This window comes from Neocloeon triangulifer, unplaced genomic scaffold, assembly GCF_031216515.1.
Source record: "Neocloeon triangulifer isolate White Clay Creek 2 clone unplaced genomic scaffold, ASM3121651v1 ptg000003l, whole genome shotgun sequence".
NCBI classification, from domain to species: Eukaryota; Metazoa; Arthropoda; class Insecta; order Ephemeroptera; family Baetidae; genus Neocloeon; species Neocloeon triangulifer.
Window position 1 is genome coordinate 5175643 of NW_026775546.1, and position 18362 is coordinate 5194004.

The window sequence follows — 18362 nt, forward strand, 5'->3', positions numbered from 1 at the left end:
TGCCTCTTGTATAGGCAGTTTTATGTTGAGAATTTATTAATAATAGCGCCGGCGGCTTTTGGATGCAGATGACATTTTGCCGATCGATATTAACTTTAGCCAATTTAACGCGCCAAAATGAATACCATAAAGCTTATTGGTTTTATCAACTATTTAATTTATATAATACCGCCAGAGAAATTCCATGAATAATTATATCAGTCAGCATATTTTCAATTTTTAATTATTGAAGATAATTGAAATTTTTGTATCTTAGAAAACGAAAAATGGAAAAAAAAATTGCTTTGTAAATTTTTTGGTTACTAAATATTTAATTCTATGACATTGTTGAATGTTTTTTAATTTTGTTTGATTTTCCTCTTTTTTTACAAATGAAAGTTAGCGTGGACTGATTGAATTCGTAGAAAGTAATCCTATTTCAGTTGGATCAAATTAGTTTTTGCTCCGATGCAGCTTGGAAATAAATCAGCAAGAGGCAGGAAAAAGTTCCTCCTCTCGCCAAGAGGACACTCGAGTATGCTCGGGTAAAATATTGAATTTGCGCCTCCAACGCACCTCTCAAACCGAAGAGATGGTGGAAAGAAGTGCTTTGTGCCGAGCATGTGTTGTCGAAGGGAAAAAGTGGAAATTCCGTAAACACCCACATCTCTTTCAGAAGAGCTTTCAATTCGCTGTAACCATTTCTTTGATGTGATTTAATGTGAATTTCTAAATCACATTATACGTTGGATTGCAAGAAAATTGCGTCGAGTAATAAGAAAAAAAATTTTGCGGGAAGTGTTCATGGAAATTCTAAAAAGCAGGGGAAATCGCCACAAAAGTTGATAAAATCTATGAAGTTTTGCCCCAAAAGTATTCTCATTAAATTAAGCAGTTTAAAGTTTCTTATTGTTAGAACAAGCCGCAGCACAAAAGAAGACTCTCCCACAGGATAGCTTAACTTTGCCCGGGTTAATTATTCCGCCGAAATTGAGCATCAGTGGTGAAAATTTGCCGATATTCCTCCCTCACAATATCTCTTCTCCCCTGACGTTCGTCGTCTGCAATCGAGCTGGCGATAATGAGTCTCAATTAGAAGCTCCTTTCTTGCTTGAAAACCTCCAGAGGCATCAAAATTTCCTCTCTCGCGTCAATTCAAAAGGAACGTTTTTGGGATTTGATCGATTTTCAGCCCACTGATGTATTAATATTACATCATTGCCGATTGGAATCAGGTTGACGACGTGTGATTTGTGGACGGAATGACGCAAACGCTCGCGGGGAATTTAATATGTAAACAAAGGGTCATTGAAAATGCTATCAATAGCATTTCACATATTCTAGTGCATCAACCACTAGCCATTGTCATTGGACTCTTTTGCTCTAAAGGTCGATTCCAATTATGTGTTGTTTAGAGGTATAGGATTTAATTGTACTCCACTTACAAAGGAACCACCGCAATTGATCTGAAAATGCAATTTTATTATGACGAATCCAGTTTTTTTAATTAATAATTTTAACACAGTATATTTTAAACCTTTTGTAAAACAATAAAAGCATTTGAAAATACTATTTTTGCCATTTTTACAAGTTTATTTCCCAGCATGAATTTTATTTTTGTGTGATAATAATGACGCTGTAATTAATTAAAACTGAATAAATTTCAAAAATACTTTTTCTTATAAAATGGCGTGGGTAAATCGTAGAAATCTGCGAAATAATAAAAATTTAGGAGGATAAAAAATTAGAGCAATTTGAAATGATTTTTCTTTATAAATTTTGGGAATTCCATGAATTTATATACATTTTTTCTTTCAATTCGTGGGATAAAATTAATATTGTGTGGTTAATTACTTATGTAATTTTTATTTTTTATAGTGAATGTTTGAAAAGCATAGAAAATACAAAATAAAATTATAATTTAAAATCTGCTGTGATAATTGAATAATATTTTATTTATATCTATCCTCTTCTCTCTTGAATAATCGAGGAGCTAATTTGATGCAAGACTGTAAAATATTTTTGTTGATATTTTATGGTAATTTTGAAAAAAAAAAAAAAAAAATTTAAATACCTTATTTTTATATTTATTATTGTTTGAAACCAGGTTAAAATAAGCTTCAAATATTAATTTCATGCAATTAAATTATAAAATTAAATGAGAGATGTCAGCCGCTAATTCTATTTATTTATTTATACACAAAATAATTTATCTTGCTGTAAACAGATCAAGGAAGCTTCCTGAAACCTTACATGGTGGAAATTTGAATCCGGAGCGACCTTTTGAAACCCAACCATGGCAAGGAAAATTGTCAGAAATTCAAAGCAGGGGCTATAGAAAATTCTCGTGCGGGGGTATAGCGAGGAAATTCGCCACTTCCGGCCTTGGTTACTGCTTAGCACCGGAGGAAAACCACACACAGTTTGGCGGCGATGTGTGCACAGCAGCAATTCCGTTTGTCGAAATAATAGCACGCAGAGGAGAACGTCTTCACTTCAAGTAACCCAGTGTTTGCAAAGCTTTGTTGTCTTGGCGCGCATTAGCTCTCTCCGCGCGTGCTGGGCCCGACAAATTTCGGCTGCTTATTCTGCTCGAGAAATTGTTTGCTCGCGCACTGGGCAAACATCTAGAAACAACAGCACTCGGGGTTTGCAACCGCTCGAAGTTCAAAGAGATGAGACTTGTTTCTGTCAAAAATTCCGATATGTTAACTAAGCCGTGGTTTAGAATTCTGAACTCTGCTTTATGAATAGTTCATCGCATTTAACCAAGTTGCAGAAATAATCAGCTTAAAAATTCAATTTTAAATTAAGTTATTGGGACAAAAGATCCCCTTTTCATTTTTACCAGATAAAATGGTTTTCCAATCTGAATTTTTAGAAAATTGTGCTTGAATTAAACATCAAACAAAATAACTTTTCCTCTAATGACTTTTGAAGGAATCAATTTAAAAATAACTCTTTCGCACGTTTTCACCGTCTTGTTTGCGCTCATCGTGAAATGAAAAAACTCTCGCCGCAGAGAGGACCCTTAAAAAGTTTGTTTTTCACTCTCTGCTCCTTGTACCGAGCCTCTGATGAAAAACAGGCCTCTGTTTATAGCAAAAAAAGCAATCAAGCGGAAATTTTCCTCAACAAAAACAGCAAAGGAAGCGATGGTAATTGATGGAATAATTTTGCTCCGGCCCTTTCATTAGAAATCTGTGCTCTGTCAAAACAGATAAAAAAATTAGCAAAACCAAATCATTAAAAGTCCGTTATTGCTGAACATAAGTGCTTGCCAATTCTAAAAAAAAAATGGCACATAATCAAAATGCAAAGTGATCCGGTTTTGAGTGGCGCGGCCGTGACAAAAACGACGAGCGATCGATTTGATGTGTGTTTTTAGTGCCGGCGGTGTTTTTCAAAGGACACTCTCGAGGGGTGGTTTGATGCATTCAGTGCTGTTGACCCGAAAAGCAGCCGAGAGAAAGAGAGACCCTCGCCCGTCCGTTAGCAGAGTGGAAATAAAGCGCCGAGTGTGTTTCGCTCGGACGCCCCCTTCGGCGCCGCCGGTGATTTGCGGTCCAAACTGGCTGCCGGAAATTGCGCCCCGAAACCGGACTAATCGCGAAAGACGCAAAATGATATCTGCTCCCATCCCAGTACAAGAACAAAAATACGTCAGTTCTGAAAATCAGAATTGAACCAAAAAATACAAATATACAAGCATAAATATAATTTATATTAAAAATAGAATAAAATTTTTGAATTTGAATTGTCAGTCATAATTATTACAATTTTTGTGTTGTTTTATGTTTCTTTTATATTTTTAAACTTTTATTCGATATTTGATCATTTGATCAACTCTACAAAGTGCTTCTAATTTTCAAAAGATATTTTTGTTAATATTTAAAACATAACTTTTAAATTCTTGTTTTCTTCTTTGAGAATGAGTTTTAACGAAATAACAACAAAATAAGAAAGAAAAAAAAACAATTACGTGCTTGAGACTGACGAGACTTATTTTATTACTTTTCTCTTCTCCCTTGTTACTTTTGGAAAGCAGTAAATAGGCAAGCAATATTAAATTCTTGCGAAATGCTTTCAGTGTTGTTTACGCTTTAAATTGGTGCTTTTAAGCTGCAAATGGTGGAGTGTAATTTCCGCTCAGCGATATAATTGCTCTTCGTTTGCTGCTCACATTTTACGATCCATAAACCGGCAGCCTCTTCAGCCGCCCACACTATAATAAAATTCATTCAATGGCAAATAAGGATGGACCGCAAATCAAACGTCAACTTTTATGGAAAAACGAGATTTTTCCAACGATATTGTACTTTATTTTATATTGCAAACCTACATGACTGTGTAAATCTGGTGTAAATATTTGAACACAATAAGAGATGCGAAATTTGTTAATAAACGTCTATATCAAACATTGCGTATCGATTGGAAAGCTTTATATTTTTAGGACTTTATTACGGATAAAAAAGTATTTGTCGATTCAGGAAGGAATTTTAAGAATTACTAAATTATAAAAATTTATTCAAATTATTTAGCGTTTAAATTGTTGTTTTTTTTCTTGTGAATTTACAAGTGAAATAATATTTCAAATTGGAACTTTAATCAGAACAAATACACGAATTTCGTTTCATTCATGAAATTCATAGAAATTTAGCACATTGAAATCAAAATAATTAAGTCGATTTCATAGGTTCAAAGCTGTAACAAAAATATATTGAAAGGAAACTTCATTCTTCTTCTTCTAGTTTTCAATCATGTCTGGAAACCTACGACGGGTTTGATTGATTTTGGAAGAAATCCAAAGTTGGTAGTTGCGTAATCTTGATGAGTTTGATTAACAGAGTGCTCTATTTTCGTGATCAGAAACGGCCAGGGTGGCTTACTCGCATTTCTCAGCTCTCTCGAAAATTGCGATCGATTCGGCAAACAGTTTTAGGCGGGACTTCAGCACATGCACACTCACTCCGGGTTCTCTTTCGCACGTTGGAATGCGCGCGGTGGCGAACAACAAAGCGCCTCTGCACTTACCCGCAGCTACCCTTAATGCTTTTCTTACTCGCGATATGCCAGAGCAGCTAGAGGCGCGTACACAAAAGCGTCAAAATGAGTCTAAGCCGCTTTTCGCGGAAAATCGAACCGAAATCTGCACCGCGTGTGAGAGGCAGATGCGGGCCGATACGCAGTTTTTATCGCCCCTACGGCCCCTGTTGAATTCTAATGAAGCCCATGCTGATAGTAAAATTTAATCCGCCAAAGTTATATTACATTCTGAGAAGGAAAAATTTCTTATCGCTGTGGAATTTACGAGAATGTTTGAGATAAGGGTAGGATAATATTATTTTCGGAAGAAATTTTTGGCATCCGCAAAGTTAGGAGAATGATTTTTGCATTATATACTCTCCATTTTAAGTGATACAAATTTTCAAAACTACAAGTATTTATATTTGCGGATAATTTTTAAGGCAATTCATTGTTGAAAAGTCCATAAAAAAGTGTTTTCTTCAATAAAAAAAGAGTTGCAAATAAACAAAATGAATCTTTTTTTTTTTTTTTTTTTTATCTTCAAATTCTATAGAAGTAAAATAAAAGTAAGAGGATATTTTTCACATGCTCAAAAATATAGTCCAGAAATTTAAGAACATTTCAAAACCCGATTTCAGTCTCAAATTGTTTCAGAATGAATTTGGGAGTGAATTAAAAAAAAACCGCAAACATAAAGAATCAATAAAAAATCGTGGAACAAAAATTTGGAATTGCATGTCAAAGTAAGAGGTATAACAAAAGTTTTGAGAGAAAACTGGTCATTTTTAGTCAACACTTCATTTTTTGCATTATTTGAAACTGATACTCTCTAATTTAGTCACAAGTTTTAATTTACATTATTGACTTTTGTTTCAAATGGATAATAAATTTGAAACAAAAGAAAATTATTTGTCTGTTGGGATTTCAAGCTGAGTGAGACCGACTATTCACCAACTAGATGCGCGTGTTGTGCGATCTGATACCATGAGACAGTTTGGCATCAAGCGTAAATTTCACGTCCGTCCGTAATTGGCAGGCCGTGGTACATGGGCCAAATATCATGTCCGTCGGATGTCTGCGAATGCTTTTGGGAAAATTCGCAGTTTGCTAACAAACACTGTTGCGTCGCATCGATCCAATTTCGGCACAACATGCCTGTTTGCACTTTGAAAGCGTCTCTAATCCAGCGCGGAATTAGCCGAGAAGATTCGCATCAATCTCGCAAACAGTGACTGCGCAATCAAGGAAAATGACTGTAATTTAAATACAATTTTTTTTTTGTATTTGTTCGTTCCCGAGAGTGATTGAAAATTAATTCAGTAGTGATTGAGATTAGCTACATCAATCGTCAAATTGAATTGCAAAGGAGGAAAATTTTGAATAATTTATTGCACGCAATCTCGTCCCTTATCTTCTGCCGTCAGTCAAAAAATGCAGGATTGGATCATTTTTGTCGGCAGGCTTTTTTTCATTTGCAAGCGAAATGATAACACCAGCTCGATGTTTTCATTTCTGGAAACGTGTTTCAAGTGATTATCTGCCTGGTTTTTGTACGTCAGCAGTGATAGAAAAAATATTCAGAACTGGATATTTTTACTTCTTTTTAAAATTAACTGTGTAATTAAAGAAAAGAATCAAGCAAATAATAACAAAATTATGGAGGGAAAACGTATATTTCTGTCAGAAATTCTACATTTTAAAATAAACTCACAAATTTGTAACTTGTTTAAAAAATAGATTGGTGCAAAATAACCGGGATTTGCGTTAATTACGCACGAGTATTGTTGCTCGTCAATCACAATAGCGTATAGCGCCTGCAGGTTAGGTAATTATGCAACATGCCGGACAGCGTTGTAACGCGGGTTGCGGCGAATCGATCACGCCACTCGAACCGACCGCAAAACACACGCCGAACACTTGTTAATTATTATGATATGAGCTCTCTCTCGCCTCGAATGCACTTTCGCAGCCGGCAGCTTTCAAGCGCGTTGGACAAACGCGACAAATGAGCTTCGTTTGCTGCGAGTGGTGCTCGTGCTTTTCCGCTAATAATTCAACGGCTAACGAGGAAAAACACGAAGGCGCGCTCGAGTTATGAATGGAGCGGGCCTCCAAATGTATATGGCTTAATTCGCAACAACAGATGAGAAATTGTGCCCCACGCGCCAGATGCTTAAAGCAGATGGAACCCAACGACTTCAGCCAAGATGAGTTTGTTTAGAATGTGAAAAAAAATGTAATATTATGAAATATTTGACATCAAAATGTGTGGATATTTTATTCCAGAACAATTTTAAAAAAAAAACAGACTTCCAAATTTTACACATTATTTTATTATTTATTATTTTAGTTTTGCAACGTCTGAGATAAAAAAGACCCAATGCGCCTAACTTTAGCTGAATTAATTCCTTCTTTGTTTTCGTTTTTTTTCTTTCCATAATTTAGTTTGATTTTTATCTATTTTTGTGGATTTCTTTGGTTCTATTTGATTTAAAATAAAATTTACTCGAATTTGTAAGAAGTGGGAAAAAAGAAAATTAACAAATTCATCTTGTACTTGCATTGTTTCATTCTCATAATTTTCTCAATTTCCTACCAAAATTTGATAGTTTTTCCATTGTAAGTTGCACGTTTTTTTTTTTTTAATTTTATGATATTTTGTACTTTTAAAAATTTAATGAAATTGGCAGGTCTACCAAAACCAAATAGTTTTTTTCTACCAAAGTAAAAAATGTAAATGATCAGTTGTAATAAGAAAGCTTTAAAGATCCCGCCTTTGCTGGGAAAATTCGTATATTGGATAAAGCTCGCAATATCCTAAAAATCTCCCCGCCTCCGCGCATTTCGCTCAATTTCTCTTTCCGTGAACGAAAACCCAGCGCGCGAGATCGGCGCCTAATCTAGGTGCACGTCGACGAATTCAATTTGGCTGAGTAAACAGGCGGTGCGCGCGCGGATCGGCGAAAAAATTAATCAACCCGGTGCGATTCTCTCGCGCGTGCAGCTTCACTTTAAAGCCGAGTCGAGGCTGCTTATTAAGTTGCTGGGGCGGCGGAGGGCAAACAATGGATCCACCCAGACTAACGAACAGGTGTCATCGCCAGCCCCCGCGTCGACCAAACAGCCACGCAAACCTTCCTCTCGCCAAAGTGCCGCCGACTGTTGATTTTCGGCGGCGAAAGTGTTAAAACAGACCACCCAGCTACTCTTGTGCCAACTTTATGAACTCGGAATGATGATTTCCACAGAAATTCTATTTGTTTGCGAGCTAAATGTTTGCCCATTCAAAAGTTTGGTCGGAAAGAGCTTGCCAACTTTTTATGACCAATTAAAAGTTTTTTACACATTCAAAGTGTGAACAAAAGCACCGGCTCATTAAAGGGTTTTATTTATTTATGGAAATTCAAAATAAAAAGAGTAAATAATTTTTGAACTCCGGTAACATTTTGAATCAAAATATATAAAAAAATATTTATTAAAAAAATTTTTCTATAAGTTTATTTATTAGAAAAAGTTGCCTGCCTGGGAATAAATTTTTTCTGAGAAAATTTTGATCTTCTGAAAAAAAATGACCTTTGGTCTTAACTCAAAGTAGTAAATTTAGCTCTTGACTTGGCCAAGAAATTTTGCTTCACACAATTTTCTGCCCAGCATAGTTTGGCACAATGTAATTAAGCACGTACGATGGTTGGGCTTTGCATTATTACTCACCCTCTCTAGGCCGACAGAGCCCTTTTCGCCCCCGGGATCCTCTTCAGTCATTAAACGCAAGTTTGCGGTCTTCCGCAAGTTTAGTTTCTAGTGAATCACAATAATTAGAAAATGGCTTTGCTTTGCCCTCTCTCTAGCTTTCTTTTCCGTGTTGCAAATTAGCCAAATTAAAGCATGAAAAGTCGCAAAAGAAAATGCAACTCTCTGCTATGCCGCCCTTTGCGACAAAAGAAGACGGAAAAGCGAGGTTTAATTAAGAAAAAGAGAAGTAGGGACGACGTGCGGCCTATCTGAGATGTGTCGAGCGACAAATCTCGATTTCGGACGTGGATAACAAGCGACACGGCTAATGGAAGTGCTCCGTCTTTTGTGTCAGTTTGATCCAACGCTCTCACCCAAATATAAAGAAACATGGAACACAAAACTTTTCGATTTGTATTAAGAAAATAAGGACAAGTCTTTTTATTGCTTGCTTCTTTGCATTATTTCAACATTAATTTTAGTTTACTGCCATTTTGAATAAAAACTTTCCAATTTTTCCATGGATAAATCAAAACAAATCTCATGAAATTAATGAAGCAAAAATCACTTATTTCACAGTTTAACAAGAATTATTGCGGAAAAATAAATATTGACAGTTATAATAGAATTAAGAATTAAGACTAAAATAAAATAGCAAAGCAATAATAATCTGTAAATTTAAGCTACCACTAAGAAATGCATTTTATTGCCATTAACAATAGAAAAGTCAACAATTAATGTGTGGATTTAAAATTTGCACAAAGGAAATATCTTGAGCGGATAAAAATTTTATTCAATTTAAGAGGGAAAAATTTTTATCATTTCTATTTTACGGCTGAAAAAATTTTATAGAGAGTTTTGTTGACCTTTTAAATAAGCGAGCTGAAATTTTTACTTATTTATATTTTAATATGGACCAAAGTTTGGAGTTATTGCTAACCGAGTTGTATAAACTGTTGATTTATTGGCGACCCTCTCATCCGCTCTCATCATACAAACTGAAATGGTCCAGCAATCGTTCCGTATAACTTGTCATTTCTGGTTCTCTCCCTCTCTGCCTCATCATCCTCGGCAGTGCGAGATGAGATGATTAAATAACTCATCTCCGCGTGCGTATGTGTGTGTGTGTGCGTGCGGCGGAAATTCATCTCTCAATATCTCTTGCAGGAGCGGAGAACGGCCCGGCGCGCGGGTCGTCATCAATAACAAACACGCTCCCCCTTTTCCAAAACATTTCCCCGGGGCGTACTCGCGCCTCGTAGGCCGAATAATAGCACAAGAGACGCAGCCGCCGCTACTTTTACGACAATGCGTGTCACAGCACCACTGACCGACTTTCCGCCTCGCGCAATAATGGACCGAAATTTTTTTCGTCTTGAAAAATTAAAATAACCGCAGCGAAGAACTGCGCGCGACAAACTGTTAACTTGGTGACAACAGCAGCTGAATTTTTTAGGGGAAGCAGCCAAGAAGTTGGAGAAAATTGTTTCAAGTAAAATCAAATTTAATATTCGCTATGCTGCATGCCGCTGCATGCAAACTTTATATTTAGAAAACTACATAAATTATTTAAATGTTTTAATTATTACTGATTTGACACTTGAGTGAAAATTCTTCTTTCATTCAAATTTCAAAGTTTTAATTTTCACAAGACGCAAAAACTAGGACTTTTGTTTAGTTCACAATTAGTTATCCAAAAGCTATTCAAGATTACTGGATTGAAACTCGAGTATTCCTTGATAAATTTTATCACAGGACTTTTTTGTGTTTTTCTGCCGGTGTTTAGTTATACGGAGAGGAAAAATAAATCTAAATGTTTCAGCTGCGGGCTGCAGGCGCTGCAGTCATAATTCATGAGCATTCTGGTGCGTGATCGAGAAACGGTATTGTTTTTTTTTCAGTAAATAAATACCAGCAGAAAACACAATAAAGTTTACTTAAATTAACTGAGAAAGAGCCAAGTTTCAATTCAACAAACATGAATTTCCATCTTTTCAAGGAAGAAATTACAATTGAGAACCTTTTTAAACAAAAGGTTGCTACTATATTTTTTTTATTGCATCAATACTCTGGTACAAAATTAAAATTTTTAATTTTATTTACTTATCAGCAATACTAAAGCTTTAATTAAAAAATTTTAATTACAGTGTTGGGATTGAAACAAAAGTAATTAATAAAAATATTATGCAAGAGAGGGATAAAATTTAATTTTTAAGCCGTATACGTCTTGTTGCCTTAATTTTTTAATAAATATGCTTCTACAAAAATGATTTGATTTTTAATATTGATGGTTTTAAAGTGAGAGGCCAAATTTTTAATTAATTAATTATTTTATAAGTGTGAAGATTGTAAAGAAAAAATATTATGTATTGAGTTTTGGAGTTTATTTAAAATTTTAGATGACCCCCCCCCCCCCCACCCAATGCTTTCTCTAATTACAAAAATAAACAATTCAATATTTGAATAAATAATCAGCAAATACTAGATGATTAAAGAGTATAACTTTAGTATAAAATATATATATATTTTCTAATAATAAATTAAATATTAATCTTTTGAGAAACTTCGAAAATTAAATTTTGTCACAATTTTTGTTGAAATTATTTCATACAGTTTAATGAAATATAGCTGCAGTGAGCTGCAGGATATTTGTTTTTTCTGGGAAGAAAAAAACTCACACAATCCATCGAGGAACTGCCGTTTTTTTTTTTAAACTGAACATAAATAAACCCTCAATCTACTACAAATTAATTACAATTTAAATTTAAAACAAAAAACTATCACAAACTATTCACTTTAATATTTTATCATTATTGTTTATTCCGAAAGAAATTGAGAAAAGAAATTGGTAGGAAAAATAAACCAAATGTGACGAAACCTGCGGCAAACAAGTTAAGCACCTGAGGAAAGTAAAAAAGGATATAAAAGCAAAGAGAATGTGTTGCTTATGTAACCGCTAAATATCAAACTGCATCAGCTTTTGTGTACAAATACAAAAAGTTTTCACGCAAAAAGAAAATTAATTAATCTGGTTAGGTGCACATTTCTCGTGCGCACTTTCAGCCTAATTAGGCGTCCGGTTGAAAAGAGGGCTTTTCGACGCGCGGCCTCTTTCTGCATTCGCATAGGGTGCTCTAATTAAGACTAATTGACGCGAATGCAAGCCCTCAGGCTGTGAGTGCCGCTCACTCTTGTGCTGATGCCGTGTCGTCGGAAATGGAGGGAAAATGAAATTCTGCGGCCGCGACCTGCATTCGTAATATCTCTGCACTTCCGACTCTCCTTTCTCTCAAGGTTGGATTATGTGCTTAATTACAAACGAGACTTTCGATAATCCCTCCCACGCCTTTCTTCGCAAACAAAAAGACGTGACCAGGTTTTTTTGCAAGCATTGGATTGAAAATAGTTTTTCCACTATACAATGCTGCGCTCTAGTTAAATTTACGTAATAACTTTTTTGAATAAATAATTTAATTTTTGGAATTTTATTTTCCACCCTGTTAAATTTTCACTCGGCTTGCAAAATTAGATGAACACGCCAATTTTGGAAATAAAATTCATGAAGGTACCAAAGCTTAATGCGTCTCTGTTGTTGCTTTGTTTTTTTGCAGCTGTTTGCACGCACGAATACAATTCAATTTCAATTAGCACAGCTTTCAAAAAGAGAACCGCTCCACCCATGCTTCACAAACGCGATAATTGCAAATTCCATAAAATGCCTTTTGCCGACCTCATAATGCAAAAATATTGCTGTCTGTGAATAGCACTCCAAATAATTTGGAAACTAGCGAATAACTGCGAACAAAGCTAATCAAATTTTGTTTTGTGACAAAATTAAAATTTGTTTAGTAAATTTTCTGTTTTGGGAGAATTAAAAAAAGTTTTAAAAATGAAATAAAATTTATTTTCTTATTGGATATTGTGCTCATTTTTTTTTTATCTTTACTCAAAGGAGTCTGAAAAGTGACAATGAAATATATCAGGTTGGTGGGTTTACCGCGGTATTTGTAACTTTTGAATTTATAGCAGACATCTCGACATCTGCTAGTTTTAATTCCTTTCTTCATTTTTTTTTTCTTTTCAAATTTTATTTTGAGAAGAATAAATAATAATAGAGAGAGGCGGTGAAATATATTACGATGATCCGATCAGCAGTATACTGGCGTCTGCTCATCAATCAAACGTTGGACGAAATAAAAAAGAGAGACAGCTGGAGATAGTGTGAAATCATTTGCACAATTTTTTGGACTGATATTGAAGAAAGAAGGAAATGCTTTATTGTTGTGCGGAAAAACGAGAGATGGAAAATGTAAAATCTACAGTGACTTCTTTCCTTTATAAATTTCATGGTCTCCCTTATCGTAGATAATTCTATGTTCCTAAATATTTGTAGAATAAACTAATAATTATAAAACTAATAATAACTCTTTGCAAAAGGCAATGCTTTTTTTGCCTAGTAATAAGAATAAAAGCCAAGTCAACCAAGGCTCACTGCCTCGGATGGGGTCTTTTTGATCTCGGAAGTATTAGCATAATTCTTGCTAGTGTTGATGCCGTTTTTCCAGCAATTCCTTTTTTTTTCAAATAAAATTGTTTTCAAACGATTGAATGTAGAAATGTGATGTAACAATTATTACAAATAAACAAAAATAATAATAATAGTAACAAAAAATTATCTAATATTTATAATTTGCGATAATTTGTAGCATAATTTTTTTCGAACCAGTTTTATATGCTATCAACTTTGAGAAACATTGAGTTTGAGATGAGAAAAAGCATAATGTTAATTGGGCAAAATATCATTTAACCCTTTTTGTATTTAATATTCAACTAAATACAGTATATTTGAACAGTTCCAATATTGCGAATTTAAATATTTTCGCCATTTTGAGCCAAATTAAGTGGTTTAAAAATTGCCTTAAGGCCACCTCTGTTTTTTTTAAATGCCCACTATTCTGCTTATAAAAGTTACATTTTCTTTAAAAATTCCAATCTCAAATCTCAATCTATATATCTCCTCTTTTTTTACAGTTCACGATCCATTAAGTTGTGGGTGTTAAAATAACTATTTGACATTCCAGTCCAGAGCGGAATGCGCAATGGTATGTGCGCTAAATCATGAAAAGGCTGTTCTGGAATTTCCTATTCTCGGCGATAGAAAAATTATTAATTTGCCAAAAAAATTTTTTTTTAAATTTCGCATTTTTATCATGTACGCAGTTTTCGCTAATATAATAATTGGAATGCACATTAAAAATGTTAATTACCTTAGTGTGGGTGGCGCGCGCGGCACAAGTCCGTGTAGCTAGGTCTGGTGGCGCGGTGACGATTGAGGGCGGCAGCGCTCAGGGGTGCTCCGAGTGCCCCTGTCCATCGGGGTGCGCGCGCAACCACTTTTCTTTTTGTCCTCCATTCATCCACACACTGACTAGCGGAACAAAGAGGAAGAGAGTCTGCGGACAGTTTGCCGCACAATGAAAACTCGTCCGCTTTTGTCCTCTTCTCTTTCGCACAATGGTCAAGAGGAGATTTGTAATTGTGACGAGTGGGCACAAAAAAGAAAAGTAGTGCGTTGGATTGCCCTGTATGAAACATCAGATCTGCCACTCTGCGCTGCAGGCATGAACGCCGAGGAAGAGATCGTCGGGCAAAATGATGTTGCAAAGTTTGCATTTTTAATAAGAGGGGCAAACTCGGCAAACTGCACTGCAAACAAACAATGGGAATTGCCCTTGGAAAATAATTTTTTACAAATATGCGTAAAGCTGCAAAAATATTGCAAAACTTTATTTTGTTTTATAATACTAAAATTTTGCCACTTTAATTGAAAATTTAATTATTCAGTAGAAGATGGTTCGTGTTTTGTGGTACCCAAGATGTTCAACTGCATCAGCAATTCGGCGCCGCTCAGTCCAAAGCCACTGATCAATTAGCACTGGATTCACCATCCGGTTGTGTGTCCTCTCCGAGGTCACCAATAGTTGATAGGCACGATCGACAACCGCAATCGAACAACCTCGGATTTCTACTTCTTCTTCACTTCCAGGTGGCAAATCCACACCTTGAAAATGTTTAATTAATAAATAATTTATAAAATACAATTTTCCAATTTTTACCAAAAAATTTTAAATTTTACTAAATTACTCACCTTTTGCAATCTTTTCTTGCAACTGCGGTGAATACTCGAGGCACCCGTAGTATACCAGCATCTGCGGGACTCTATAATCAGCAAACATGGTGATCTGGTCAATGTCCTTCAACCGACCTTGCCCTTGACCTTCAAAACAAGACCACACGTCGGCCACCAAAATCTGGGCTCGTTTGTAAATGGCCACTGAAATAAAATCACAAAATCAGTTCCAAGCTTGTCAAAATATAAGGAATTAGAAATCACCTTTTTGACCTTTGTAAGTCGCTTCGTCCCTGAAGCAGGGAAAGGAAGAGACGATCAGGTTGAGCAAATTAACAGCCGATTCCTCAGCTTGTTTGATTAGGTTGGAAAAGGAGCCGCTAAATTTGGTCGTCAGTACATTTCCAACCTTAAATTTAAACATCAAATTAATAAATTAATAATAATTTTTTGAAACCACTGAGCAAAATTATTACCTCTTGAAGACATTGGCATCTTTCTTTAATCAATGGCACCTCTGTCGTTGTACTCGAACGGAGAATTTCCTTTAACTGCTGCTCGGTCAGCTTCGAGTAGACCTCAGGTCGCCAGACATCAACACCTTCCTTGACACATCAGCCATTTTATTTAATTTAAAATCATGCCTCATCTTAAGTCACCTTTTTGGCCCTGACGAGGGCAGCGCAGAGTGCAAAGTAGCCTGTGTAGGGAACATCATCATAAACCACAGTCCACTTTGGCTGATTGTCTGGCGTCCAGAAACTGAAATTCAGGGCGTCCATGACCAATAGGGCATCCAGGCACTCAGGATCGTTAGGCTTAGGGTGCACTGGGCTCTCAGCAAACCCTCGAATGGAAATGGAGCCTGCTTCAAGCGCTTCTTCCACCTAAATTAAAAAATTTTACTTTTACAAATTATTAATAAAAAATATCTTACGGCAGATGCCAGTTTCTGTATTCCATCAGGAATAATTTTGACATGTGATGCCTTCGAGGCAATAAATTCGCCGGAATCTCTTGGGGTCAGAACCTCATTCATTGTGAAAAATCGCTTATTATTTGGAAAAAATGAAAAATTATACAGAGAAATTTTGTTTATTTTATGATACGAACGCAGAGCCACAAAAAGATTAACTGATAGTGATTTCATAAAGCGATTTTCAACAAATTTTAACTTGTTTGCACTATGTAATCTCAATAATTCTTTGGTGATGACCTATGAGAGATGAGTGATGTGATATTGTGATGTGGTGCTTTTTTGCTCTCTTGATTGAAAATTGAAAAGCCGGGTGTTAAATGTGGTTATGGAAAGGAGCTGGAAAGGAGCTTAGCATCCAAATGTACTACAGACATTTTTCACTTTTATTTTATACAAAAGTCCAGATTTTGTTCAAATTTTATTTAAACTTATTGATAAGTTTTTAAAACTCTGATATTTTTTGATGCTCTTCAATGCTCTTATAATAGTAATAGGTTTTAAGTGCAATTATTTAACTCCTTTATCAACACCCCTACTGCACTGCAGCTGACTTTGGCACACGCTTGTGTTTACAATTTTACATACATCATCGCCGGACGGCTTATCCTGGGCTTATCGGCAGCCGAATTCGACCTTTGGACGCTTTTTTGACGCGTCCACGCCCTTCACGATGAAGGTCACAATAAAAAACCTTCAGCAGGAGTCTTTCCTCGTAGAAATCGCGGCCACAAATACGGTAAAGTTGGCGTCTTTTGAGTTTCAATTCAAAGAACTGGCAATTTATGTTTTAAAAATTTACCTTGCAGGTCAAGCAATTGAAAGAGAAAATTGAAAAGGAAAAAGGTGCGCACGAATACCAAGCGTCGCGGCAAAAACTTATTTACTCCGGTAAGAGATTTTTTAAAAGCTATGATAATCTTCTCTAGCCCCACATTCTTGTATGTTATTCTTAGGAAAGATATTAGAAGACTCTGATGTGATCGGCTCTTTGAATATCGACGAGAAAAAGTTCGTCGTGTGTCTGGTTGCTAAGCCAAAAGATGCACCCCTTCACGTGACCCCATCTGACCCCACCGATGTGCCCACTGAAGAGGAAGCACCCCCAAGGTTCATAGATTAATAAAATAAATTTTTTAATTAATTCAATCTTGTTGATGTTGTTCATAAAATTTATTAAATTTAAATTCCAGAGTCGAACCTGAGGCTCAAGCCGAGGAGGCTGGTGCTGCAGGGGAATCTCTGCTTCTGCCCCCGGACGAGTATCGAACCATGGTGCGGAACATAGTCGACATGGGGTACCCGGAGAGTGAAGTCAGGGAGGCTCTGAGGGCGTCGTTTAACAATCCAGACAGGGCTGTTGAATATTTAATCTCAGGAATACCCAATCTCAACCTCGAAGACCCAGTCGAGCAGCAACAAGAAAGGGCAGTTGACGTCGGAGATCTTGAGACAAGGCAGCGACCAGAGGGTTTGCTTCTTTTCTTTATTTTATTTCTTAAAAAATTTCAACCTTTGATTATTAAAAACAATTTGGTTTATTTAGATACAATGACTCGTTGCTTGCTTTTCAAAAATAATCTGCAGATCTAATATTTGGGCAAATTTAACCGAAATTTTCTATTCGTCTCATTTGATATTATGTTTGTGATTTTAAGGCCGAGAAGACCCCTTGGAATTTTTGCGTACGCAGCCGCAATTTCAACAGATGCGTCAGGTTGTGCAGCAGAATCCACAACTGCTCAATGCGGTGCTCCAACAAATCGGCCAATCAAACCCAGCTTTGCTCCAAGTTATCACAGAAAACCAAGAGGCCTTTGTACGCATGATGAACGAGCCTGCAAGTGGTACTATCGCCATTTCTTTTTAAAATTTATCTCAAAATTATATATATTTTTAATTCAGGAGAATCCACACCAAGACGAGCAGCAGCAGCCGCAGGGGCTTTGGCTGAAGGAGAGGCTGGTGGAAATGCCCCCGTGCGCACTATCCAAATCACGCCCCAAGACAAGCAAGCTATTGACAGAGTGCGTTTGTATTTTAAAATTTAAATTTCCCTGAGCTCATGTGATTTGAAAACTATTTCAGTTGAAAGACCTAGGCTTCCCGGAGCACCTAGTGGTGCAAGCGTACTTTGCGTGCGACAAGAACGAGAATCTGGCTGCTAACTTCCTGCTCTCGCAGAACATGGACGACTGAGCCATCGAATCCATCAGAACCCCCTGCTTGTTAAGAAAATACACACTGTGTTGGTTATTTTGACTGAATTGTACATAACTCTGTGTAATTTAGAGTGCCGGATTAATTTTACTTCAACTAACAGGAATAAAAAGAAAGAATGCACCTAATTTGATGCAGAGATTTTTTGCATTTTGGACTTGAACCAGCAAATTTAAGTGTAAAAGTTTTATAATAATTATAGTATTTTTTAATAATATTGTGACAGCAAAAAAAATTGGCTGTGTAGAACAACATATTATGTTAGAAAAATGATTCTGGAATTTATTAAGTGCTATA

At 36.0% G+C, this 18362-nt stretch overlaps 3 protein-coding genes across 4 annotated transcripts in view; 1 reads left to right on the plus strand and 2 right to left on the minus strand.

Moving 5' to 3' along the window:
• LOC132192876 (dopamine receptor 1-like) overlaps positions 1-14316 on the minus strand; it is a 53687-nt gene extending 39371 nt beyond the window's left edge. Inside the window, exon 1 of the mRNA XM_059613064.1 lies at positions 14007-14316. The gene's annotated coding sequence lies outside the window, so the exon portion shown is untranslated. The remainder of the gene's footprint in view (positions 1-14006) is intronic.
• A 212-nt stretch (positions 14317-14528) lies between these two features.
• LOC132192877 (queuosine 5'-phosphate N-glycosylase/hydrolase) lies at positions 14529-16163 on the minus strand. 2 transcript variants are annotated; one of them, XM_059613067.1, is made up of 7 exons: positions 16086-16149; positions 15807-15920; positions 15529-15756; positions 15346-15474; positions 15134-15278; positions 14888-15073; positions 14529-14800 (listed from the first exon to the last, which is right to left on the minus strand). In XM_059613067.1, the coding sequence occupies exons 2-7, from the start codon at positions 15906-15908 to the stop codon at positions 14580-14582; spliced, it is 1011 nt and encodes a 336-aa protein (XP_059469050.1). In that variant the 5' UTR covers positions 15909-15920; positions 16086-16149; the 3' UTR covers positions 14529-14579. The 2 variants fall into 2 exon arrangements, with proteins under 2 accessions (XP_059469050.1, XP_059469049.1); XM_059613066.1 differs by having other exon boundaries at positions 15807-16163.
• Positions 16164-16383: 220 nt separating this feature from the next.
• LOC132192878 (UV excision repair protein RAD23 homolog A-like) lies at positions 16384-18193 on the plus strand. Its single transcript, XM_059613068.1, has 7 exons — positions 16384-16584; positions 16655-16736; positions 16802-16955; positions 17039-17316; positions 17504-17692; positions 17751-17872; positions 17934-18193. Exons 1-7 carry the CDS (start codon positions 16519-16521, stop codon positions 18042-18044), a joined length of 1002 nt encoding a protein of 333 aa, XP_059469051.1. The 5' UTR covers positions 16384-16518; the 3' UTR covers positions 18045-18193.
• Positions 18194-18362: the final 169 nt, after the last annotated feature.